Source organism: Neofelis nebulosa, chromosome 10, assembly GCF_028018385.1.
Source record: "Neofelis nebulosa isolate mNeoNeb1 chromosome 10, mNeoNeb1.pri, whole genome shotgun sequence".
Taxonomy (NCBI): domain Eukaryota; kingdom Metazoa; phylum Chordata; class Mammalia; order Carnivora; family Felidae; genus Neofelis; species Neofelis nebulosa.
Window position 1 is genome coordinate 104761772 of NC_080791.1, and position 25349 is coordinate 104787120.

The following is a 25349-nucleotide window of genomic DNA, read 5'->3' on the forward strand; positions in this document are numbered from 1 at the left end:
AGGTGGCCCACGGGAGATCTTAGAGGCAATCAGAGATTACGATGGAAGCAGACAGTCTTAACAAGAGGAGGCAAAATCAAGGACTAGATGAGACATCCAGAGGCAAAAGGCTGAGCCCATTCCGCTTCCGTCTAGGTTCAAAGCAGTCCAGGTAATGAATCTGTTGGGTAATGGTCACTGAAGTCTCCATTTCAACCAGCAGGGCAGGAATGAGAACAAAGAGCAAAGGGACAGCAGTGGCAGGAAAGAGCAACGGTCTGCTCTAAGACTGCTCTTCATAAGGCATCTCCGTTTAGAACCATGCCTGCACATCAGAGGACCAAAACGAGGAAATGCACTTAATACAAGAAATATAAATATAATAGTTCAAATAAGGGGAAGAGAAACTACATTTTGTTAAACATACACCATGTAACGGGCATTAGGAAAGAAGCATTATACCCAGTAAATTATTTACTCCTCACCTCCACCCAGCTGCAGTGGTTGTGATTCCATCTTACAGACAAAGAAATGGAGTTTAAAGAAATGTCACTTCCCAAGGTCACCCATCTGGTAAGAGGGGAGCTGGGATTCACACTTCAGTCTGATCACAAACGCCTCATCTTTTCTCCTACTGTCTCTCTTAAGGCTAAAAAGGAAAATCTCTGTCTTCCTTCTAAAGATGTGCCATCTTATATCAATTCTATAATTTAATGATGTGACAGAGTCAATGAAATATGATATAGGACTGCCTCTTGATAGAAGTTATGGCAGAGATATTTTTTAAAATAACAAAGCCGGGTGCCTGGGTGGCTCAGTTGGTTAAGTGTTCAACTTGATTTTGGCTCAAAATCAATCTCGCAGTTCGTGACTTCAAGCCCTGCATCAGGCTCTACACTGACAACGTGGAGCCTGCTTGGAATTCTCTCTCTTCCTCTCCTTCTGCCTCTCTCTCTCAAAATACAAAAATAAACATTTTTTAAGTAAAAAAAAAAATAAAATAACAAAGCAGTTTAGATTTGAATATGCACTCTTGGATGGATGGCAGGGGTCTGGAACTGAAAATTTCTGAGAGATGGCTTCTTTGTTTGGCTATGTTCTTTACACTTAAATGATAACTCTTCTCTCTGAAATATTCTACCTTCCAATAACAGGCAAAAACCATTTTCTACAGAAGCTCTCTTGCTTTGCTCGTCTGAAAAAAATGAACAATTTCTGATAGACTACACCCACAAAAAGAGTCTGTTATTAATAATGCAAAAACTAAGGTGTGCTTGGTGGCAGGGGGGGAGGTATCTTGTAAAATCAACAAGGATCATGGAGGAAAAAACTCAGGGCCCTCAAGAGACTAGCCCCACACCATACCTCCCTCACCTCCTACTCCAGAAAGCAGTAACTCACGGGGGAGGGACAGGAAAGGAAGTGAACACGATGTCCACTGGGGGGTGCAGATAGGGGCTGACCAGTGTTGTGTGCCCCCACATCCCTACCTCTGTTTCCTAACACTCAAAAACCCAGGGGAGATTATGAAAAGTGATCACCAAACATGACCGCTCATCCTTCTTCATTGATTCTTTTGGGGAAGAGTCAACGAGTGAGAGAGCAGAGGCCACTAATGGTTCCCAGTATTAGACAAAGTTATATTCTCATGCTGCTGCTTTTAAACAAAGATTGCTTCTTAGCTCCAGGGATCCCATGGACCCTCTTACCTCGGAAGAAGTCCTGCTCAAAGGCAAGTGCTTTCCCCACCAAGTACCATGAATTCTTATCTGATGAACTAGTTGGATTTCAGAGTAACTGCATATTTCACTGACTTTCACTCACTTACTCTCCCATTAGGATATCAGCTGTCTGAAGGTAAAAGCCATTTTTCATTCACCCCAGCATCCCATCTCCTGCTCAATCAATCCTTTTTGAATAATTATGTTAGACTTTATTCTTTAAGAACCTAGTGGAATCACCTCTGAGAATCACCTCCAAGACAGCTTCCATCAGCAACACTAACTTCTCAGGGCGCTCAGATTAGAACAAAAGTAAACATGTCTTTGTCTTCTACACAACTTTCCTCTTTTCCAAGTATCCCCGACATCAGTTCCAAGTACTTGAGCTTTTATTCTCCTGGCTCAAACTTCCGGAGAGGTAGTTCAAATCGCTACCTGTAGCTAATCCTGTTATCTGTACCTTCCGAGCCAACCGTGTATTCTCCTAGTCTTCCAGGTTGTATTCCTCCCCAACCCGGCACCCCTCCCCATTCCCTGCAGGGTGTTTCTGTCCATCCTCTGGGCCCCTGCACTTGCCCTTGTTCCCCCAGCCACTCTAACCCACATCTCCACGGTTCTTTCCCCACCTCTCTGAGTCTTTCCCTATGTATCAAACACTATAAGAGTGTTTTGTAAACATAATCCCTTCACTGTCACCATAAGCCTTTGGCATGGATACTATTTCCCCTTTCCCATGATGAGCTGACTAAAGGACAGAGAGGCTAACCAACTTGCCCAAGGTTACAACTAGGAAGGGGGAAAACAGGAATCTGAACCCGGAGTACCTGCATTAGATTCCACCATGGGCTCGGCCTTCCTTTTCTCTTTTCGAACGCCATCTTCCACATTTATAGCCTCACATCCACCTCGGTTTGCTTTGTCTTTGGTTTTTACTTTTTATCTTGAAATTATTTTAGATTCAGGAACAGACTGCTAACATAGCACAAAAGCTCCCTGGCACCCATCTCTCACCTTCTCCCATGTTCTTATTTTATATAATCTTAGCACAATTACCAAAACCAGGAAACTGACATTTGTATGATACTATTAAATAATAAGCCTCAGAACTTATTTCACCAGTTTTTCATACGGTATTTTTTATGTTTATACAGTTTATCGCGTGCATAGATTCATGTAATGACCAGCACGGTCAAACCATCCCCAAAACACTCCCTTGAGAATATAGAACTCTTCCATAACCACAAAGAAACTCCCTCATGCTCTCCCTTCCTAGTTACACCCTCACCGCTAACCCTGGCAACCGTATGTAGTCATTTTAAGACTGTACACACTATAGATAAAATCATATGGTATGTAACCTTTTGAGATTGGCTTTTTTCGCTCAACATAATACTCCTGAGATCCATCAGCTGTTGTAGACACCAACAGTTTATTACTTTTTATTACTGACTAGTATTCCACTGAATGGGTACACAGCTTATCTGCCACTATAGCTTTTTCCAGCCCCCTATGCTTCTGCTATAATAATCCAGTGATTCTCAAAATATGGTGGCCTCCCTTCAACTGGGAGTGATTATTAAAAATTCTGAACCCCATTTCAGACCCATTCAATCTGACTATCTGTGGGTTAAGACCTGGGGTTACGATATCTATGTTCAAATACTTCAATTCACACTGTAAAAAATGGTTACTTTTTAGCTGTATTAAGCTAGACACCAAGTAGCTACTGTTGACATTAGAAATGGCGATGGTTGGGGCGCCTGGGTGGCGCAGTCGGTTAAGCGTCTGACTTCAGCCAGGTCACGATCTCGCGGTCTGTGAGTTCGAGCCCCGCGTCAGGCTCTGGGCTGATGGCTCGGAGCCTGGAGCCTGTTTCCGATTCTGTGTCTCCCTCTCTTTCTGCCCCTCCCCCGTTCATGCTCTGTCTCTCTCTGTCCCAAAAATAAATTTTAAAAAAAGTTGAAAAAAAAAAAATTAAAAAAAAAAAAAAAAAAAAAAAAAAAAGAAATGGCGATGGTTAACTGGCATTCACACATTCTCCGGAGGCAATTAGTTACAGTGATTGACATTAGACCTTCTGCTAATTAGAGCAATAAATGTCATAATTTTTTTGAAAACGGGTGGCTTATTCCACAGCATTGGCATGTTAGAAATGGGTTCCCACTGGTGAAATGAAAGGTATTAATACTTCAGAAACTCCCCCACCAAACCTGACCCGAACAGAATACAAGTATCTGAAAATGTCTGTAGCCTTTACCCTTACTTATGCCATCAACTTGGAGGGCTCTGATGATAGGATCCTATCTTAGGAAGAAACTTGGTCTGCTCGGCTGAAGCTTTAATGCAGAACAGTAGGAAGAGAAGCACCTAAAAGACACAGAACCACAGAGTGTGAAAGTACTTTCTGTCATGTTCACTCATCAGAACGCAAGGCAGTGTCGGGCCCTGAATCGGCCCTCAGTGAATATCTAGTGAATTTTTAAATGTGCTCTGTTCTTCTGCACTTCAATAGTTTTAGCTAGAGTCACAAAACCAATTTAACCCTTATCTACTAGAATTCAAGGTCTTTCATAGACAAATGCTTTCTTTAGGTTCAAGATATGTGAACCAAATACACATACTGTACAAGCATTATTATAAGATTCCCAACTGTTGATTATTTTCTAGGATTGTACAATGTCAGGGGAGAAGCAGAAGGACATGTGTTCTTGTCTCTGAAGGTTCGACAATAATGTCCTGATATTCCAGAAAAAGAATTAAAACTGTAATGCAAAAAAAAAACAAAAAAAAAAAAAAAACAAAAAAAAAAACCACTAAACTTGAAGGCCATCTGGTGATGAAATCTGTCACTTTTATGTCACAGTTACTTCTCCATACTGCACTTGTCACTTGAGGCTACAACTCAGGCTCAGAAACCACACACACACAGTTTCCAAGCCTTGTAAAAAGCCACACCATGGAAGCCACATGCGTTCATTCATGAGTGCACCTGGCCTCTGGCTAACTCCCCTCCTCTTGGTTGGCTCATATTTGACCTACAGTCTCAGAGACCCAGTTCACTGGAGGGGAATAATCTGAATATTTCTAAGCCAGGAGGACTGCAAAATGTTTTACAATGAAAAGATGAAAGGGCAAAAGCAAATGCCAGTGAGTTAGAAAAACAGAGTGTTTACAGACAGTGATGGCAGGTAATCTAACTTAACGGCAACCAGAAAGGAAATGGTGGATGGTTTTGACATTAACATATCTGCAAAAAGCCATGACAAATCACCTTATGAATTTTATATCCCATCAAAAGTAGCTCCATAAATCAACAGTTAATCTTTCCAGAGTCCATTTTTCTAGCCAAAAGAAAAAAAATAGTTACTCTGTAACTGCACTGAATAAACTGTTGGAACTGACTACTGATGGCTTGAAGACGTGCACTGAGAATATGGCATCAATTACCTTATTATAAATGTTAAAATAACTATTGTGTATTTGCTGAAAATATTCTAAATCTCTCCTTTTCCTATAAACATACTGCTGTGTGATTGATTTCTCTACTCTGAGTATTATTAAAACAAAACAGAAACAGTTTAAAAATACATTATCCTCTGCAAGTAGCATTGCCTTCAGTACAATTTATATTAAGCAAACTAATAAGCATGAAACAAGCTCATTTAAATGTGGAACTTTAGAAGCGCCTGGGTGGCTCAGTCAGTTAAGCGTCTGACTTTGGCTCAGGTCATGGTCTCAAGGTTCAAGGTGAGTTCAAGCCCTGCGTCAGGCTCAAGAGTCTGAAGCTTGCTTCAGATTCTGTGTCTCCCTCTCTCTCAACCCCTCACGCTTTGTCACTCTCTCTCTCTCAAAAATAAGTAAATATTAAAAAAATATCTTTTAATGTGGAACTTCGAATTTTTAGTGACACACATAATGTGTGTTCCAAGCATGAGTATAGATTTTTAAAGTGGAAACTCTTGATTTACTCTGTAACTTTTCATTCAGCTACAAGTTTGAAGACCAAAAGTTATGTGCAATATAATTATATTAATTGCTTATGAATCAGTGCCTTCAAATTTGTGACTCTTCTATTTTCCTATGTTATGACTGCTTTATTTTTATTATAACAACTTTGCACCCACTGATTCTAACAAAAGAATTGGGCTTGACTTGTTGTCTTTTTTATTTTTCCTAGCAAATACTTCCTTTCACATTCCCCAAAAGTGTTAGTTCCCAATGGATGGAAAACACTTTTTTTTTTAATGGTCTTTCTTCGCAGGTAGTTTGCGAAGCGCTGACCTGGAGGGCCGTTCTTGGCCAGTGCTCTGGTTCCTCCACTCCAACCGCAGAACCAGGGTGCAGCCTCACACCTGCCCAAAACCAAGCCTGTCTGAAATTCGGACCGTTGGTTCATTTCTTAGGAATCCGGCTCCACGATTTCCCCAGACTTGAAACTTTTTTTTTTTTTCAACGTTTTTTTTTTTTTTTTGGGACAGAGAGAGACAGAGCATGAACGGGGGAGGGGCAGAGAGAGAGGGAGACACAGAATCAGAAACAGGCTCCAGGCTCCGAGCCATCAGCCCAGAGCCTGACGCGGGGCTCGAACTCACGGACCGCGAGATCGTGACCTGGCTGAAGTCGGACGCTTAACCGACTGCGCCACCCAGGCGCCCCCAGACTTGAAACTTTTAAAATGATCACTTACTTCCTAGAAAAGCTAACTAGAGAAGCGTTTTTGTTGTCCTTAAGTTGTAATGACAGGGCTCTGGTTATACAATAGAGTTCTAATAAGTATACGCAAGTGAAAATTTCACTGCCTAAGAGAACAAATCATTTGATTCCATAATATTTTTGCCATGTGAGTTCACTCAGTTACTTATATGCAAAACTTAGAAGATTAGGATGTATGCAGTTTCATAAACTGGCCACCAATTTAACTGTTACTGTGTGACAAGGTGTCTTCTTTTCTTTTAGTTTTATTTATTTTTGAGAGAGGGAGCACAAGTGGGGGAGGGATGGCTGTGGAGGTGGGGGGGGGCGGAGCAGGGAGGCGAGGACAGAAGATCTGAAGTGGGCTATGTGCCGAGAGCAGCAAGCCTGATGCAGGGCTCGAACTCATGAACTACAAGATCATGACCTGAGCCGAAGTCCCGACACTCATCCACTCATCCAACTGAGCCACCGAGGTGCCCCAACAAGGGGTCTTTATACAGGAACAAACAGGAGAAAACAGTAAACAGCTAACCACTTTGCAGTATAAAGAAGCCACCTGAACCACTAGCCTGCACCGCTCAGAGGCTACATAAGACAGACACTACTTTGTGAATATGCACGGTGCTCTCTCACAAGGACCATACTACTCCTCCGGTCGTTTGCAGGTTTTGAGAAATCAGGTAAGCACAGATTAATGTACTTCTAAAATGATAATCTAGTGACAGCATAAAGTCAGTGAAATGGGCTATTAACTTGCAATAGAGATTTGGCAGGAAGAATTCAATGCAATACTGTTCCCTTTTTAGAGAAATGGAGTAGGGGTGTACTTTTAGTTGACCAAGAAATTAATATAGTTGATATGAATTACATGTGAATATTTGAAATCATGCTGAAAATCCAGAGAAAAACAGCAAGGGTATTACCCTGTTGACAAAAGAGAAGTAACTCTTTAAGAAAGGCGTGTTGGCAAATATAACTCATGTATCAACATCTTAATTTCCTTCTGTGAAACAAAGGGATGTGATCAAAAAAGAGCAGATGAGAGAAATTTCCATGTGTGACCTGGTTACCCTAGGGAGTACCCCTAAGATAGGGAGCCTAGTGAGAGAACTGCACTCAAATGTGTCAAAAGGAAAATATTTGCATATTGAAGGGTCCAGGCTCAGTTTCCAAGCGATGTTACTACAGACAGAGAGCAGTCTGACTTCACTATGAAAGGCAGGTGTTACATCCTATGTACAAGTGGTATTTGTGGAGACTTAGTATTTAGCATTTACTAGTTTTAACACCCTGGGCAAGTTACTTAACCTCCCTCTGACTCAGCTACAGAAAGTTCCCTCTGACGCAGCTTTAGTAATTGTTAGCTACATTATTATCATAATAATAGCAACTACTATCACATATCCCTTGTTTAGTTGGAAGTTCATTATTTAATGATATTAATTCCCACACTTTCTCTGGAGATCCTTTCAGTCACAGATCATATCATTGCAATCCCATGGGATACCACCATGGGCACAACCTTCTCTTAGCTAGTGGAGAAGATCACCGAAGGTAGAAAACACATGTTGTGGGGTGCCTGAGTGGCTCAGTTGGTTAAGCGTCCGACTTTGGCTCAGGTCATGATCTCGCAGTTCATGGGTTCCAGCCCTGCATCGGGCTCTGTGCTGACAGCTCAGAGCCTGGAGCCTGCTTCGGGTTCTGTGTCTCCCTCTCTCTCTGCCCCTCCCCCACTTACGCGCGCGCGCGCGCTCTCTCTCTCTCTCTCTCTCTCTCTCTCTCAAAAATAAATAAACATAAAAAAAATTTTAATAAAAAATAAAAAAAAAGAAAACACATGTTCTGAAATACTTGTGTTTCTTGGTAGCCCTTATTTCGGAACTCTGAACTCTGAATAATGAGTTCCATATTCACTTAAGAAAGAAAGAAGCTTTTTCTTCCCTTATAAAAATGAAGTAAGCATTTTATTTTAAATAACTAGTAACATCTGTCACCTCTATTTAATGTTAAACTCGGTTTTACAAGAATGTTTTAAGCTAGTGAGGCACAAGGCATTATGGGACCAGGAAGGAGACACAACAATGCAGAAGTCTACTAACAAGTAAGATTTACTGCATGGAGGTAGGTCTGGAAGGCCACAGGAGAAGGGAAGGCATTCTAGGTTTAAAAAACACCATTTATTTTCACCTTTCTCCTTCCGTTGTCTGGATAACATGAATCATGTTAGTCATGTGATACTTTGCCAGACAAGTATCACCATGCCTCTGTGGCCTTTCTAAAATAACGCTGATTTCTTGTTCCTTTAATCACTTTCAGTCTTTGAGCAATGTTATTGCCTGAAACTGTCACTTTCCCAAGTTCACAGCATTCATAAATCTTCAGTATCTATTTTTCCATTTTAGAAAAATATATCAAAATGTAAAAACCACAAGAGAAAGAAAACTTCAACAGTACAGATAAGGAAACAGATAAGGAAAAAAAAAACATAGAAGAGGAATCTGTATTCACTCCACTAAGTCATTTGACATACATTTAATGAATCTTATCATGGTTGAGATGTTGTATAATACACAGGGCTAGAGATGGGACATTGGTCCCTGCCCAAGGATCTCTGCCCTCAAGGCATTCAGGTGTCACTGTGAGACAGTCCTGAAAATAAATCATCGAAATGTAATAGGACACTTCCCCAAAAAGGGGTACCATGTCACTATTAAGAATTACAATAATGGGGTGCCTGAGTGGCTCAGTCGGTTAAGTGTCCAACTTTGGTTCAGGTCATGATCTCATGGTTTATGAGTTCGAGCCCTGCATCGGGCTCTGCTCTGACAGCATGGAGCCTGGACCCTGCTTCAGTTTCTGTGTCTCCTTCTCTCTCTGCCCTCCCCCCACCCCCCACCCCCCGCCCCGACTCATGCTGTCTCTCTCTCTCTCTCTCTCTTTCAAAAATAAACATTAAAATTTTTTTTAAAAAGGAATTACAATACTTATGAGCTTACTGACATGAAAAGACGTTTAAAAAACATGAAGCTAAAAAATCCGGTTACGAAGTGTATATGCATTATGATCCTAATTTAGGATCCTAATAGGATCCTAATTTCATCCTAATTTATGGTCCAAAATCATAAATGTCTCTATGTAAAATATGTATTTACAAACAAAACATTAAAAATCTAAATGAAAATATTATCATTGATTACATGTGGCTGGTGGGAGTATGGACGCTTTTCTTTGTTTCTTATCTACATTTTCCAATTTTGTTCATCTAACTTAAAAGGCGCTGAAATGCAGTAGGATGTTGCACTAATGAGTATCAGAGAGCGCCAAGGGGCTGGAAAAAAACGAGCACTTACGTGTTTGGGTTTGTCAGAAAGGGCTTCCCAGGACAAAGGGGAGGAAAGCGTAAAAGCACAGCCTATTTCCAAGTTTACAGTTGGGCCCGCATATCCACTTGGGGTGGAAGAGAGTCAAGGACAGAAGGACTTTGGAGTTAAATAAAAAGAGGAGACAGCTTGATTTGAAGTACGGAAGTGAAAAGTGCCTCTAATAACCAGATAAACATCTCAAACTGGCACAGAACTTGGAAGAAAACGAGGAAGCAGATGGGTGCCAAAGGAACGGAGTAAGTCCACTGACACATCTCTGTCTCTTCCCCCAAATCAATGGGCGGAAAGAGCAGCGCCGGTCTGTCCCCAGGTGGGCTCTCTACAGCATCCCGTTCTCTAGGCTGGAGGGATGAAGCTAACTCTGGACTCCAAGTCAGGCCAAGCAGGTAAGTGAGGGAAAAGAGACCACGAGAGGGAAGAAGTGAAATAAGGGGAAAATGCAAAACAAGACAGAAATGAAAAAGAATGTCAGTTGCCCTAACACAGGATAAAGATACTTCAAGGGGAAAAAAAATCAAAAGTTAATGCTAAGAGAGATGACAGAGGAGGTTCAAATGTGTGCCATTCCACGAACATTAATCAACAAGGGGAAGCGATGTTCCATTTGTGAGCAATCTGATGATAATGCGGCTACCACAGGACTACAGAGCACGGCAGAAATACTGTAGCGCTGCTTCTGCAACACTTTTTGATCGAGGCGCTTTGTTACGGGGAGAAAAAACCGTGGTGGGGAAGATCACTCATTTTCACTAGGTCAGTATTCCTGTTTATGTATGCACGGGGGGCGGGGAGGGGGGGAACGCCGTAGAAATGATTTAGAACTATGATCCACTGTGTGCTACAACCTCTTCTCAAAGATGGCGGTCATCCTCACCCTGTAACGTTAAAAGTGACATTCATGTGGAAGGGAGGAAAAAAGAAACTAGAATAAAGTAAATGTTTCCAATTTTTATTTGCAACAGTCCTGTGCTTTTGATCTCATTGGACCTATTTTTTTTTTTAATGTTTACTTATTATCTTGAGAGAGAGAGACAGATGCAAGCAGGGGAAGAGCAGAGAGACAGGGAGACACAGAACCCGAAGCAGGCTCCAGGCTCTGAGCCGTCAGCACAGAGCCCAATGCGGGGCATGAACTCACGAACCACGAGATCATGACCTGAGCTGAAGTCAGATGCTTAACCGACTGAGCCACCCAGGTGCCCCTCATTGGACTTATTTTTGATGTGTTCTTTGGGTTTACAAATAATTACAGTTGCCCTAATTTTTAGAAGAAAGGACAACTGATAGTAAATATTTTACCAACGGTCAAGAAAAAATATCGCACAAAAGGCGCTATTGATGAAAACAGTCATTTCATTGGTTTCCCTTTTCCTCCATCATTTTCAGGATTATCTTCATTTCAACTGAATTATTACTTAGTTATTCCCCTGAGCATTTTCCCTTCCCTTTGTACCAACTAGGTAACCAGTAGAGCTGTTTGTACATTAAGTCATTTTAGTATAAAGTCAAAGGATCGAGACTGGCTCAGCTCTTTAAACCTTTTTCTACAAGCAGTACTTGCCCCCATAAGAACACATCTAAGACTAGCATACTCTTTATAAACTATTAATAGTCTGGATTCTATATGGAACACACAGGCCTTAGTCCAAGAAGTAAACAGCAGATATGAAATCAAAAAATGTTGATAAATAAATGAAAAACCTTGAAATTTCTTATTAAGTTTCCCAATGAAACAAACAAAAATGACAATGATCAACAGGAAAGGAAGGAGGTAACGAGAGCACCTCCATGCACAGATCATTTAATTGCTGTAATACTTAAAGAAAAAAATCTTAAGAAAAATTTCGTTCTGGTTAATTACCGAACCATGAGCTCCCATCTCCTAGCTCCTTGGTCTTGGCACTGACCTTTTGAGTTCAATCTCCATCATACACTTTTCATATGCCCACATCCCCTTCTTCAACCTAGACTTTGGGTTCTGAGAATAGAATGATAGTTACCTTTTATCAAGCTCCATATGGGCACCGTTCCAACAGCTTCACAGGAATTGAGATTACCTGATCTTCATACCTGCCACTCCGAATGACATCGTTAGTCTCATTTCATAGCTGAGACACAGGGACTGATAACACGGATTTGGTTAAGAAAGCTGCTCCAGGCCCCAGAGTTAGTGAAGGAGCAGATGGGGAGTTAGGGAAATAGCACATTGATAGGGCCTGAGCACTAAATAGTCGCAGAAGTCACATCCATGGGTTATAAAATCTCATATTCTCAAATGTTATTTGAGAGCTATAGGGAGTCACTCCAAGAATCAGAGCTATGGAACTGTTTGTTTGTTTAAAATAAACCTTTTGTGGGGCACCTGGATGGCTCAGACAGTTAAGCGTCCGACTTCAGCTCAGGTCACCATCTGGCTGTTCATGAGTTAGAGCCCCACGTCGGGCTCTGTGCTGACAGCTTGGAGCCTGGACCCTGCTTTGGATTCTGTGTTTCCCTCTCTCTCTGCCCCTCCTCTGGTCACACTCTGTCTCTCTCTCTCTCTCTCTCTCTCTCTCTCTCAAAAATAAATAAGTTTTTAAAAAAATTAAAATAAATAACCTTTTGTGAATTAAAATGTGTTTCTGCTCTGAAAAAGTAATCCCTTTGTACTCAGAGGTTTCCAAAATGTGTTTTCCACCTTTCCCCTTAATTTTCCACCTTTTTCAGTTGTATCTAGCACCTAAGCAGCTCAAAACTAAGGGTTACAAGTGTAGGTTCTGATGCAATTCTCTCACTGTACGATGAGGATGATATTAATACCTACCTCATCGGGGGCAGCAGGGGTGGTTAAAGACTAAGAGAGATAATATGTTTCATCAGCTTGGCAGTAATGGAGCCAACCCATGAAGTTCTAATAGGTACAACTCTAAGAACTTTACACGGAATAACTCCTTAATACTCCAAGTAACCCTATAAGGAAGGTACTCCTATGATCCTCATTTTACAGATAAGAAACTAAAGCAAAGAGGGGTTAGCAAGCTTGCCAAAGACACAGAGCTGATGTCAGAGCCAGGATTCTAACCCCAAGTTCTTGCTCCTGACCATGACACCCTACTGTGCCTATAATAACTGTTTCATAAAATGCTAGCTCTCTAGACAACTCACTTGAGGCTGAGGCCTTACCAAGTTAATCACTGAACCATTAAGAAGTCAGTCTGGCTTGTAAAGTCTTCTCCATGCATCAAAAGACCGTAATTCTGGGGCACCTGGGTGGCTCAGTCGGTTAAGCGCCCAACTTCAGCTCAGGTCATGATCTCACAGTTTGGGGTTCGAGTCCTGCATCAGGCTCTGTGCTGAAGAGCCTGGAGCTGCTTTGGAGTCTTTGTCTCCCTCCCTCCATCCCTTCCCCATTCATGCTCTCTCTCTCTCTCTCTCTCTCTCTCTCTCTGTCTCAAAAATAAACAGGCCAGCTCTGCCAGCATCCAGAGTGAGCAGGGTGGTTGGAATGGGGAGCTCCACACCAACAACCAAGAGCTCAACCTTCTAGTCCTGGTTCTGCCACACATTTTCTATGTAACCTCAACCACGGCATTTAACCTGTATTGCTCCCAATTCTCTTCGTAAACCCAAGGTAAAAGACAAAACAATTGGCAAGACTCTGAAATTTCAGGATTCTACGACATAGTCTGAATAAGCGTCACTGATTAAACACCAGTGGAGGAATGCGCCAAGCAGACTACTCATACTTCACACAAAGATGCAGGCATTCAGCACTCCTACTTTTTTAATATTTATAATGTACAAGAAAATGGTTTGGGAAGGAGGTCTTAAAAAAAGGAATCTAAGGACACTGAACACAAACTTTTTTAAGTATCATTTTTTTTTTTTCCCAAGGGTAAATAATGATTACTGTCCATATATAGTTGTGCTGGTTGATTTCCAACAAAATTCCCCTTGGCCACAAAGGACCTGAGATACTCTGTGCTTCCAGAGGACAAAAATGAATAGGGAACCTCAAGAGTATTTTTCCTATAGAACAAGACGATCAATTTAATTGGCCATATGTGAATTATCTATTTGGAAAAGCAGTGACAGATTATTTTAAATCTTGGACCGCTTTTTTACCATCCAATTGTATCCTTGGCCCCTGTATTAGTTTTCTATTTATTGCCATAATAAATTACCATAAACTTAGTGGCTTAAAACAATACAAATTCTCTGACAGTTCTGTAGCCCACCAGTTCCACTGAGCTAAGATCAAGGTGTGGGCAGAGCTGCATTCTCTCCTGGAGGCCCTAGGAAGGAATGTTTCCCTTGCTTTTTCCGGCTTCTAGTGGCCACCCTAGTCCTTGGCTCCCAGCTCCTTCCTCCACTCCAGGCCAGCAGCACAGCCTCTCTCCACCCCTGCTTCCATCTCCACACCTCCTTCTCTCTCTTCTACCTCCCTCTTCCACTTTTAAGGACCCTTGTGATTACACTCGGCCCACCCAAATAACCCAGGAAATCTCCGTTTAAGGTCAGCTGATTGTCAACCTTAATTCCATTTGCAACTTTAAACCCCATTTGCAACTTTAAACCCCCTTTGCCGTGTAACCCACCATATTCACGGCTTCCTCGGTTAGAATGTGGACATCTCTGGGTCAGCCCACCACCATCCCTTCCCTCCCTCTGTTGTCCTTCAGAAGCAATGAACTCAGGGAGGTTAATATGTATAAATACTTCACAAAATTGAACAATCATTGGAAAATAAAACCATCCCTGTCTTCCCCCTCCTTCGCTTCCTTTGAACTATAGGAGGTATACCTTCCAAAGTCAAACGAGGATCGTGTTTACATTGGTTGTCATCACCCACTATTTGCTCACTTGCTCTACAGTGTTCACACAGAAAACTGACACTTGACAAGATTGTCTTTAATTTCTTTCGTGGGTAAATTTACAAGTTTGTTATGTTTTGTAGTACTTAGGACATAGTGATGTCATCCCAGCCAACAAACCAACCTCAAACATATGAAACCACACTCAGTCCTTACCCACCAAGCAACACCATGGCTCCTGGGTCTCCACCACCTCTGGGTTTCACGCACCCGACAAAACAAGCTCAGAGTGCCCAGCCTCCCTTCTTTGGGTCTCCAGGAATCATCACCAAGAGTCAGCAGGGCCAAGGAAACATACAAATGGTAAACCCAGCTACAGGAGCAGCAACCACAAACTTTAGAGAAGAAGCAAAGATACTAGGGGTAAGTCTACTTACTATGAGAATTTTAATTTTGCATTTGCAAGGTTTGATTGTGCTTATAAGTTATACGTGGAGAGAAGTTTGTGATCTCATGACCTACATGTCCAATCATTAAACATTTCTGAACATTCTTCTAGAAACTGTATAGTGGGGGATGACAACCAGTGTAAATAAATAAAGAAGCATAAAAAGTATAAGAAGTACCAGGCAGTGAAGGGCAGGGGTAGCAATTTCAAGGTGATCAGAGCAGGCTTTCCTTAGAAGATGACATCTGAGCAAAGACAGGAAGGGAGGAGCACACCATGCAGACATCAGGGCAAGAGCTTCCAGGTAAAGTTGGAAAGGCCTTTAGAGGAGAACATGCGCTGTGTCTGGGAAACAGGAAGGAGGCCGGTTAAGTAGAACAGTATGATGGAGGGAGGTGGTCATCTCAAGGAGGGCAGAGGAGGGGTGGGGGCCAGACCCTGTGAGGCCTGGAGGACAGAGGCTCTGGCTTGTACTCTGAGTGGAAATGGGGAGCCACTGGGGCATTCTAACTGGTAACAGAGAGGCGTTCAGGGGAAGGACTTTAAAGTGATGGTTGCCGTTTTGTTTGTAAAAGTTCCAGTTGACAGAAGCTATTTATTTTCCCTGAAGACTGTACATCTACACTATTAGTAGCCCCCAAGCACCACAACAGTACAGGAGCCGCAGGTGGTAGGACTTGGGGCATCTGCCCCAGCAGACTCAGAACGTAAAGTAGCCGTGGCCAAACATCAAGAGTGAGTTAAATGACCAAATTACCAAATCTGGCCTGTAGGCAAGTTTGGTCGGTATATGGTACAGGCAGGGTGATACCAGGAGAAGAGTAGACCAGCATTAACCCAACATCTAACTGCCATCAAGATGATGGCAAGGGTGAGGATAAGAAGCCTGAGGTCAGATGACTGAACTTCTTCTCTAAAGAAGAGTCTGTAAAAGCCAAATATAATGCCTAATCACTTCAACTGAGACCCGTGGTTGGCTAAAAGAGGCCCATGACACCTCTGAAGTTCTATACAAAAGTGTGATGTGTGTATGGATGGATGTTTAAGAATGGTTTTTCAGGGAGAAGGCTCATAGCTTTCATTAGCCTGAACTTCAAGGAAATTCATTATTCAAAGAAAATATGAATCTCTTAGCACTATTTAGGAAGCTGTGATTTTTTTTCCAACTCTGATTCAACTTAATAACTTAACTGTACTCAACAGAGAGCTACTGAAGAAATAAACACAGCAATCTTTGTATCTGCAGTCTTCTTGGGCAGATTAAGGCATACGTTTGGGAAGAAACAAATGGTAAATCTCCAGTTAACTTCTGGCCCAGTCTAACAGTACTTATTTCTCACAAATGTGCTCATCCAGGATGAAGGAAGGTGCTCTAAGAGGTACAAAGATGTATTCCCTGTCTTTGAGGATATGTCTTGGCCAACAAGAAAATGTTTGTGCACCTAAGATTTTTTTTAAAAAAGAACAATATAAACAAGCATAAAACCAAGTAATAAGGTGTATAATCTATATCATAAAATAAAACAGGCATTTAGAAAGAAAGAAGCGCTTACGCTGACCAGTATAATCAAGATGACTTTGTGGAGAGGTGGAGCTGAACCTTCAGGGAGGCTGGATGCAATACTTAAGACACAAGTTCTGGAATCGATCTCCTATATTAAATTTCCAGATCTGCTCTTCAGTAATTATATGACCTTGGACACTGCTGTGTTCTGAATGTCCTCCCAAAATTCCTATGTTGAAATCCTAACTTTAAAGATAGTATTAGGAGGTGGGCCTTTGGGAAATACTTATTGGATCATGAAGGAGGAACTCTCATGAATGGGATTAGTGACTTACAAGAGAGGCTCCTGAGGGATCCCTAGCCTTTTCCGGTACGTGAAAACACAGTGACAAGTCCCCCGCTATGAACCAAGGAGAGAGCCCTCACCAGAAGGCAACCACCTTGAACGTGGGACTTCCCAGCCTCTAGACCTGTGGGCATAAATTTCCGTTGTTTATGAGCTACCCAGAAGGTAGCACAGTATTTTGTTACAGCAGCCTGAGAAAACGAAGACAGACAGCTCTGTGTCTCCATCCAATCGGTTGGAAGATTACATGAAACAATAAATGTGAAGGGTTTAGAATATTATCATTCGGTTAAGTGTCCGACTTCGGCTCAGGTCATGATCTGACGGTCCGTGGGTTCAAGCCCCACATCAGGCTCTGTGCTGACAGCTCAGAGCCTGGAGCCTGCTTCGGATTCTGTGTCTCCCTCTCTATCTGACCCTCCCCCATTCATGCTCTGTCTCTCTGTCTCAAAAATAAATAAACATTTGAAAAAAATTAAAAAAAAAAAAGTTACAGCATTTTTTCCCAGGGGCACCTGGGTGGCTCAGTTGGTTAAGCATCTGACACTTGATTTTGGCTCAGGTCATGATCTCACGAGTTTGTGGGCTCAAACCCCACGTTGGGCTCTGCGCTGACAGTGTGGAGCCTGCTTGGGATTCTCTCTGTGTCCCTCCCTCATGCATGTGTGCTCTTTCTGTCTCTCTCAAAATAAATAAATAAACTTTTTTTTAAGCATTTTTTCCTAAGAGTCTTTTAGAGGCTCTCAGGGGACACCATTGCATGCTTAACCACGCACCTGAAGAACTCTCCTTGGGCCATCCTTACAAGCCTCCCCAAATACCTCAAACAAGGCCTCTGCTGAGGGCCTGGCTCCAGCGTCTGCCAAAATCTCTGTGGCCCACCTCCTGCGGTACAGGTATATATGCATAAAGGACAGCCATGCATCTTGACGGAGCTGACAACAAAAAAGCAGCAGCAGCAATGACAGTGATGCCTCATTCATACCTGAAAATGAAGAAGCAACCTTAAAATGCCCATTTTCTTTTTTCAGGCAATCCAGATCCTGATTGGATTGATGCACATTGGTTTCCGAATTATTTTAGGTTTAATGGACGCCATTTATGGACTCGTTTTTGCATTTCTTTCCTTTGCTTTTATTAGCGGATATGCGATCGGGGTTGGCATCTCTGTGCGTAGACTGCTAGAACACCTCTCCTTCTCAGTCTATCAGATACCACTGTCCCGAGCCTATGCATTGCCCATTTTTTAATAAAAGACCCACATCTGATCCACTGTAAAAGTGAGATATAGCAGCTCTGGTTGAGTATTTTAAAAAGAAGAGCTTTTCTTCTCCATTTTAACCTGCAGTTTAAACTCATACCCTCAAGTTTACACTGATCAAGTAACCAACAAAGTTTTAGTTCCTATTATGTTTTAGATGGAAATGTATGTACTGGGTGGAGGCAGGCAAAAGGAGGTGATCGGGAACATGATTAAAACATGCAAACGATCATGACAAGAGACGGAGCTGTGAGCTCAGAAGTCATCACACATGGTAAGCTCACAAGAGAATGAGTTCTTTACATGCGAGAAACTAAGGAGAGAAAAAAAGGGAGAAGTCCAAAGGAAACAATCTTGGAAAGTTACTCCAGAAAATGGAGAAGTATGAGAGGAACTTTCGACAGGGAAACTAGATGAACATAAAGAGACCAATCTTTCCTACTAAAAGAGAAGCTCCCACGACCAAAGAACCCATCTTTCACAAATAAATGTGTCTGTTTCTACAGTTCATTGCTACCAGTGCTCTCTATATACTGGCATCCAAGCAGTTTTCCCCTAGTCTGGTAAGTCAGAATGTTTCTACTTTTTAAACTCTTTGATCTGGAGAGGAAAACTGAGAAAGTGGATTCAGAAAATGCAAAGGGGAGCACTCTTTCCCCCAAAAATATTTCTACCGGTTGCCTCCATGGTATGTGTGCCCCAGCACGGTCCACACAATTTGCCACTCAGAAATGGCAGAGCCCCATGTCCTGACTGTCTAACTCCCAAGAGCGGAAACTGGTATAGGTAAGGTTTTTAGCTTTATCCTAGGGCTCCCTGGTTCCACCGGGTCACACTGCATTAGGGGAACTCCAAAGCAGAATATAGGAGCCAGGAAATACCCACCCGCCACTTTGGTATCAAAGACTCTCTTATTCATTTGCCACTTCTCAGTTCTGCCTTGCCTTGTATTTTTATTTTTTATTTGCACACAGCCTATTTTTACTCAGATGTGACTTTTGTTTTACAGTTTGTTAAGTCATCACTGAAAGCACCAATTGGGTACAGAAAAAGTTTATGAAACCAATCACTGAGACAGGTCTTTCAACTCTCTTGGCCACAGCTCCCCACCGTTGGCAATTTCCTGGTCTACTTTTGAAACAGGAGCAGGAACGTGATTTGCCAAGACATGGTGACAACCAGAGCAGAGGTGGTTTCAGAATTATATTTAATCCAGCGCAGGAGGAAAGAATGGGAAAATGGGAACAAAGAGTCCTGCTGCTCAAGTTCTCCTAGACCAGACACTAAACTAGACACTAAACGTTAGACTAGAGACTGGACTAGGGACTAGGCTAGACTAAACAAAACTAAAATCAGTCTAACCTCGATTAACCACTCCTGTCGTCATCTAAGAAACAAAATAAAGCACCCTTTCTCTGCATCATTTATGGATCCTTCCCTCTAACTGAGGTTGTCCAGGCACAGAATCTGTCCATTGGAGAAGACAGCTACTAAAATGGTACCTGAAGCAATTTTTCCAGCAGCATTTTAGAGGCCCGTGGGGAGACCCTAAGGCATGCCAAAGCTCTTGTGAATTCTAAAGAACTAACTCAGCCACTGCTAGCAAGTTGGCTGAAGACTTGGCTTCCCAATTATCCTGCTGCGTGTCGAAATCTTCTTGTAGAAACTGAAGAAAATTTTGTACTCTACCCATACATCTTTACCCACAAAAGCCTAATGACTTCCTTGTTCTAAACCTGGGGTTTTTTTTACCAAGTCCCTAGAACGACTTCAGGGTTTTCGTCAATTTCTAAATTTATCAGCAAACATGTCTTTGCAGACACGCTTTTCCATCTTTGTAACACTGGATGCTTTGTTGTACTACCTTGTATGGTGATTTTAGGAGTTCCATGAGATGATGTACGTAAATAATTTCACACAATGCGTGCCGCAGAAAAGTGCTCATTGAAGCTTTATTTGTTGTTTTAGTATTTTAAACCGGGAACACAACTGTTATTGTGTGTGAGGCTTTTAGACAAATGCGATGGCTTCTGCTCTGTATTATGTACCTTTTTCTACAGATACTAGAAGTACGCTACCTTCACTCTGCATACAGCACAGTTTTCAACAAAACTCAGAGAGGCAGGAAAAACAAAAGTCATTTCGACTTCAAAATTTGTTTGAAGATTTCAAGGATTGAGAGCCATTATATTTAACTGATTCTTGTTTCATTTTGCTTCATTTTTCTCCTACGTATGATTTCTTTTTCCTGTCACCTCCATTAGATTAAAGGCAGCCTAGGCATGAACACGGTCAGTGCGATCTTTGTCTCCACTGGAGTGACTCTGCTGCTGCTGGATGCGGGTATGAATGGGATCCTCAGCCAAGACTGCTGGGCAATCGTAAGTATCCCATCATCCACCACACGTCTCCTCTCTGGCCACTCTCACACGTATCTCTCGTGACTGTATAGCAGCCCCACTACTATGTCACAGGATCGCTAGGACTGTAGAATAAAGTGGAAGAGCCACCTCTGCAGATGGATTGGGGCAGAAAGCACTCCCTCTATTGCTTTCACTGTTGATCACATGAACGATGGGGAAGACAGCTAAAGAGACTTAAAGACGCCCAGACAGTATTTCCTAGAGGTTTGAAATTCTGCGTAACAAAGACAGTCAAGCTATGGAGTAGTTTCATTTTAGACTGAGAACGGGATGAAGGGAAACTGGCCACGTCAAGGATGTTCAACTTGTATTAGAGAAATTCGAAAAATGAAGCAACTTGAAAATGAAGCACGTGCCTCTCAATGTTCTCCAAACAGAATCATCCATTCATTACCACAGTCAGGCAAAGCATGGACTCTGACCATTTCCCCAAGAGCCGAGCGCACAGAAGTGCTTATAAGAAGGCAAAAATATGAGGGGACTTCTTGGTAAGTACCACGGAGTGAAGCAAGAACACAATATATATCCTCTATAATACCAAACCAAAGAACACAAATTACTCAAAAATTGCCACTTAAATAGGCATCCAAGTGAAAAACCAAATGATTCTGCTGTGTCTCAAGGTGGCAGAGCACAGCTCCTGACCTGGTTTCTTACTCCCCAGAAACAAAACTAGCAAAAGCAGGAAATGACAATATACAGAGAAGTCTCGCTAATCCTCTCCGATCGAGGGCTAAGGAGACTTAGGTGGAGAGCAGTCAATTCTAAGAAGGCATACAGCAAATCCTGAATGCTAAAAGCCCTTGGTATCCCAGGACCTCAAGAGAAGTAGGAAAGGTCACCAGAGTTAACTTCTTCCAGTGCACCTTGAAAACATGCAGGAGTGAGCGGAAATCCACAGGAACAGGATATACCTCTGACCTTGGAGCAAGTGTTACTATAGGCATTTCTCAAAAGAGAGAGAGAGAGAGCAGAGCCCACATTCACCAGCAAGAACTGTGCTCAGTGCCAGCTAAGCTATTTTTCTCACTGCTACAGCTGCATAGTTAGCGTTGAGCAAAATGTACACAAAACTGTATCTAGCCCTTAAGTTGAAGCTGGAAACAAGGAAGACAAAGTGGACAAAGTTAAGGAGAAATATAATCGGGGAAAACTCACCTGTACTGTGAGGTTTGTATCTGAACAAACATAAGGCCTATATACAGTTGTTCACTTGAAGAATGAGAAAACTGAAAAAAGTGGTAGGAAACTATCTAAATACATCAGAGTGATTAAAGGAAGAAATGGAAGGAAAAAAAGGAAGAGAGGAGGAAAGAAAATTTAAGATTCCCGCGGGTTAATGGGTCACCAGAAACACTCAGATGCCTATTACTTACTTTGAATAAAAGATACACAATTCAACTGATTAGAACAAAAGACGGATCAGATGATAAAATGGATGCAAACACACGTGTCTTCCCTCTTCCTCACAAGATGTGCCCTGGATTGATGGAGATGTGAGTCACACAAATGAGGAATCCACTGAGTGTCCTCGTTCTCGTGGTTAGATTCCTTACTAGTCTGGGCAATCACTTCCTTAAATTTTAGCTCAAATTCCTGTTCTCTGACAGAATGACTCTACTCTGTGATTAACACATGAACCAGCTCTTTGGTTTCAGGTATTGGTATTCAATCCCAGGTATAGGTTTTTCCATTTAACACAGAGACAACAAAAGAAATTTCCAATAGCAGGTCAAGCCATGTTATACCATGTCGCAACAGTGGCACACATAACAAACAAAACAATACCACCAACAAAAAACAATACGGGAGAAAACATTACCCAATTATCAATAGAAGATTTCTCATGAGCATTTTTATACTACTGAAAATCATTAATTAATAAGAAAATAAAATGGGGGGGGCCTGGGTGACTCAGTTGGTGGAGCATCCGATCTTGATTTCGCCTCAGGACATGATCCCAGTGTCATGGGATCAAGCCCTGCATCGGGCTCTGCTTTGAATGCGAAGCCTGCTTAAGATTCTTTCTCTCTCCCTCTGCCCCTCTTCCCACTTGTGCACGCTTTCTTTCTCTCTCTTCTCTCTCTCTCTAAGAGAGAGAGAAAAGAAAATGACAGGATGAAATAAAAAGACCTGTGGCACTAGAGAAACCAAGTAGCCCAAACCATTACAGATCTAACAAAGAAATCACACACAGCAAGAAACGTAATGGGCTCAATAAATATGGTAGAGAGAAAACCTGCTATCACAGTCTTCACAGAAGACAATGAGACAATGAGAAATACATTAAATAGAAAGAAGATAATAAACATGGCAGACAGGCAAGTTTCATCCAACATAATAATACTGGGTTTCCCTGAGTAGAGAATCCAACACATGGTACAGAAAAAAAGTAACCAGGGATACTGAGTAAAAAATCCTGAACGAAGAGAATCACTGAATTTTTACGTTGAAAGAGAATAACCTATCTGGGAGAAAGACACGTAAACTCACTGAGAAAGATGCATAGATATAGACCCTTCTTAAGGTATCAAGTATAACAACAGATTCGTTAAGGTTTTAGGCAGAGAAATCCAATCGCCTATAAGCTGGAAGAAAAGTCAGCGTGGCTCAGTGTCCACCACAGCAACATGCAGGGAGGAGAGACAATGGAGCAATGTCATCAAGTTTTTGGTGACAAGAAACTGTGAGTCAAGAATAACACATCCAATAAAATTCTTGAACAAGGCTTATTCAACCACACATGATGTAAATTAAATCAAGAACTCAGAAAGGCAGGGAGAAGTTGTATAAAAAGATTAGCAAGGAGCGCTAAACCAATGAAATGATCATCTGGGACTGGAAGACTGAACAGCAAGGGAAATGACAGCTACAGGAGTGAATATAAAGCTTTTAATGTTCACCCACTCCCCCCGACCAAAATAAGTGAAAAGTGACATAATCACCAAAATCTGAAAGGTGAAGAGAGGTGAGACGAGACAGATGTCAAATAAGAGTGCCCAATCGCCTTATTCTTCGTAAGCAATCATTTCACACTAAAATTGAAACGGGTAGGTTTAAAATTACTTCAACTTCTTCATGGATTTCATACACTTTTAGTTGTAATTTTAGCAGATTTAATTTACTTATTTCTATTCTTTTAAAATCAAATGGTATTTACAAACTTCAAAACAGTAAGTACAAAACAATTCCATTCTTGAAGAGTTCTTGCTGTCTCACGACACATCCATTTTTCTATCTGCCTTTTGGCCCCTACATAGAGTTCTAGAAAAATAGGCAGAAAATATTAATTTTGCTTATTTCTAGGCAGTGACATTAGGGAGGATTGATTGTTTTCTATATGGCTTAATTTTTTTTTTTAATAAGCAGGTAACATTTTTATAAAAACAAGAAATCCATTGCAAAGAAAAACAGTGCGCTTCTTTTCCAATGTTTCTAAACAGTCTGCTGGAGAAAAGGAAAGTCTTGTGGCATTTTAAAGAAAATTCAAAATTAATTCACATTTCCCTGAAATAAGCATTTGGTGATAACAGAGAAACAATCATGGAGTAAGCTGAGCATGAACAGTGGCACCTTTGATGAGCCAATAACTTTTTGACGCCTGCGGGGAGCCCTCCTGATGAGTCAAAATTTCAGCGTGTTTTTTTCTTGATCTCAGATTCCTTTCTGGGAAAGGAATCTCAGCCCTGCTGATCATCTTCTCGGTCTTGGAGTTCTGCACAAATTGTACTGTAGCCCATTCTGCCAACGAAGCAATCACCAAGACCAGCAGGGTGAGCTGGGCCTCTTCTCTGTAAAATAATTGAGTATGTGCTGGAGGAAGAAGAGCAGCAGTCAAGTCCCACGGCAGGTTCCCAAGAGCTCAGCTTGAGTCAGGGGAGGGAGAAAGGGCTGGGGAACAGGACTGAGTAGGACTGTAGTAACCATAGTGCTTCTTTTATTCTTTCTTCCCAGCCTGTCCTGGTTATTCCAAATGTGTATGCAACCAGTACCTTGGCACCAGAGTCTTCCTCAGCTCCTCCCAGAGACGATGGCCACCTCGCTTATGCCATTTAAAACAAAAAAGAGCACCAGAAAATCTCATGGAGTTAAACTGCTCTGCAGGAACTTCTTAAGAAACTGTCCTCCACAGTCCACGATGATCGCTGATCTTTGAAGACTGTGTTTGAGATTCTTCTTACTTTGTCACTAATGATAACCGCATGTATTTCCCTGACACAGGTTCTTCCCACATACCACTACCACACTGGCAAAGGCGAAGGACCGGAAGACTGAACATGGCTCACGGTATTTTGTACATTCGTATCATCAAACCCTGCCTCCTGGATAACTACAAAGCTTTGCTATTTACAGAGTATTTTCACGTACATCAAACTCATTTGCAGTGGGGTAACAGCAGGCCAAGGATGAAACACTGAGGGAGTTTTACTGGGGTTATGGCTATTTTGTCTCTGAAATGGGAAAACCCTGGGCGTGTTTAAAAGCCAAGGGGAACAATCCGGCTAAGATAGAGAGCTGTTTAATATATTAGAGAGAAGGGATGACTGTGGTATAAGCATCAAGAAATCAAAGTGTATATGGAAGGCACGGCCCAAGTGATGCAGAAGGGTGGTTTAGTCACATAACACAAAGAAAAGGAGATGTCACTGTTGCAGATATCAACAGGTTTGCAGGAATAGTACCCAGGATGTAGGAAACCCCATTACGATACCTTGTGTCATCCCTGTCAAAGTAGAAGTGAGGGGGAGCCTGCGTGGCTCAGTGGGTTAAGCTTCCAAGATCTTGACTTCGGCTCA

General features: G+C 41.9%; 1 protein-coding gene across 1 annotated transcript; it reads left to right on the forward strand.

The window, feature by feature from the left end:
• The first annotated feature begins 14730 nt into the window (after window positions 1-14730).
• On the forward strand, window positions 14731-24626 carry MS4A12 (membrane spanning 4-domains A12). The gene is made up of 5 exons (XM_058686582.1): window positions 14731-14994; window positions 17901-18038; window positions 20395-20509; window positions 24214-24326; window positions 24466-24626. The coding sequence occupies exons 1-5, from the start codon at window positions 14731-14733 to the stop codon at window positions 24607-24609; spliced, it is 774 nt and encodes a 257-aa protein (XP_058542565.1). The 3' UTR covers window positions 24610-24626.
• The last annotated feature ends 723 nt before the right edge of the window (window positions 24627-25349 follow it).

Bases quoted from the DNA above. Each gene is read 5' to 3' on its own strand.
- MS4A12 (XM_058686582.1), top strand. From the start codon at position 14,731: ATGTCATCCCAGCCAACAAACCAACCTCAAACATATGAAACCACACTC. The intron at 20,510-24,213 runs TCGTAAGTATCC...TTGATCTCAGAT, and splicing joins CAGCCAAGACTGCTGGGCAA to TCCTTTCTGGGAAAGGAATC. The intron at 24,327-24,465 runs GTGAGCTGGGCC...AGGACTGAGTAG, and splicing joins CAATCACCAAGACCAGCAGG to GACTGTAGTAACCATAGTGC.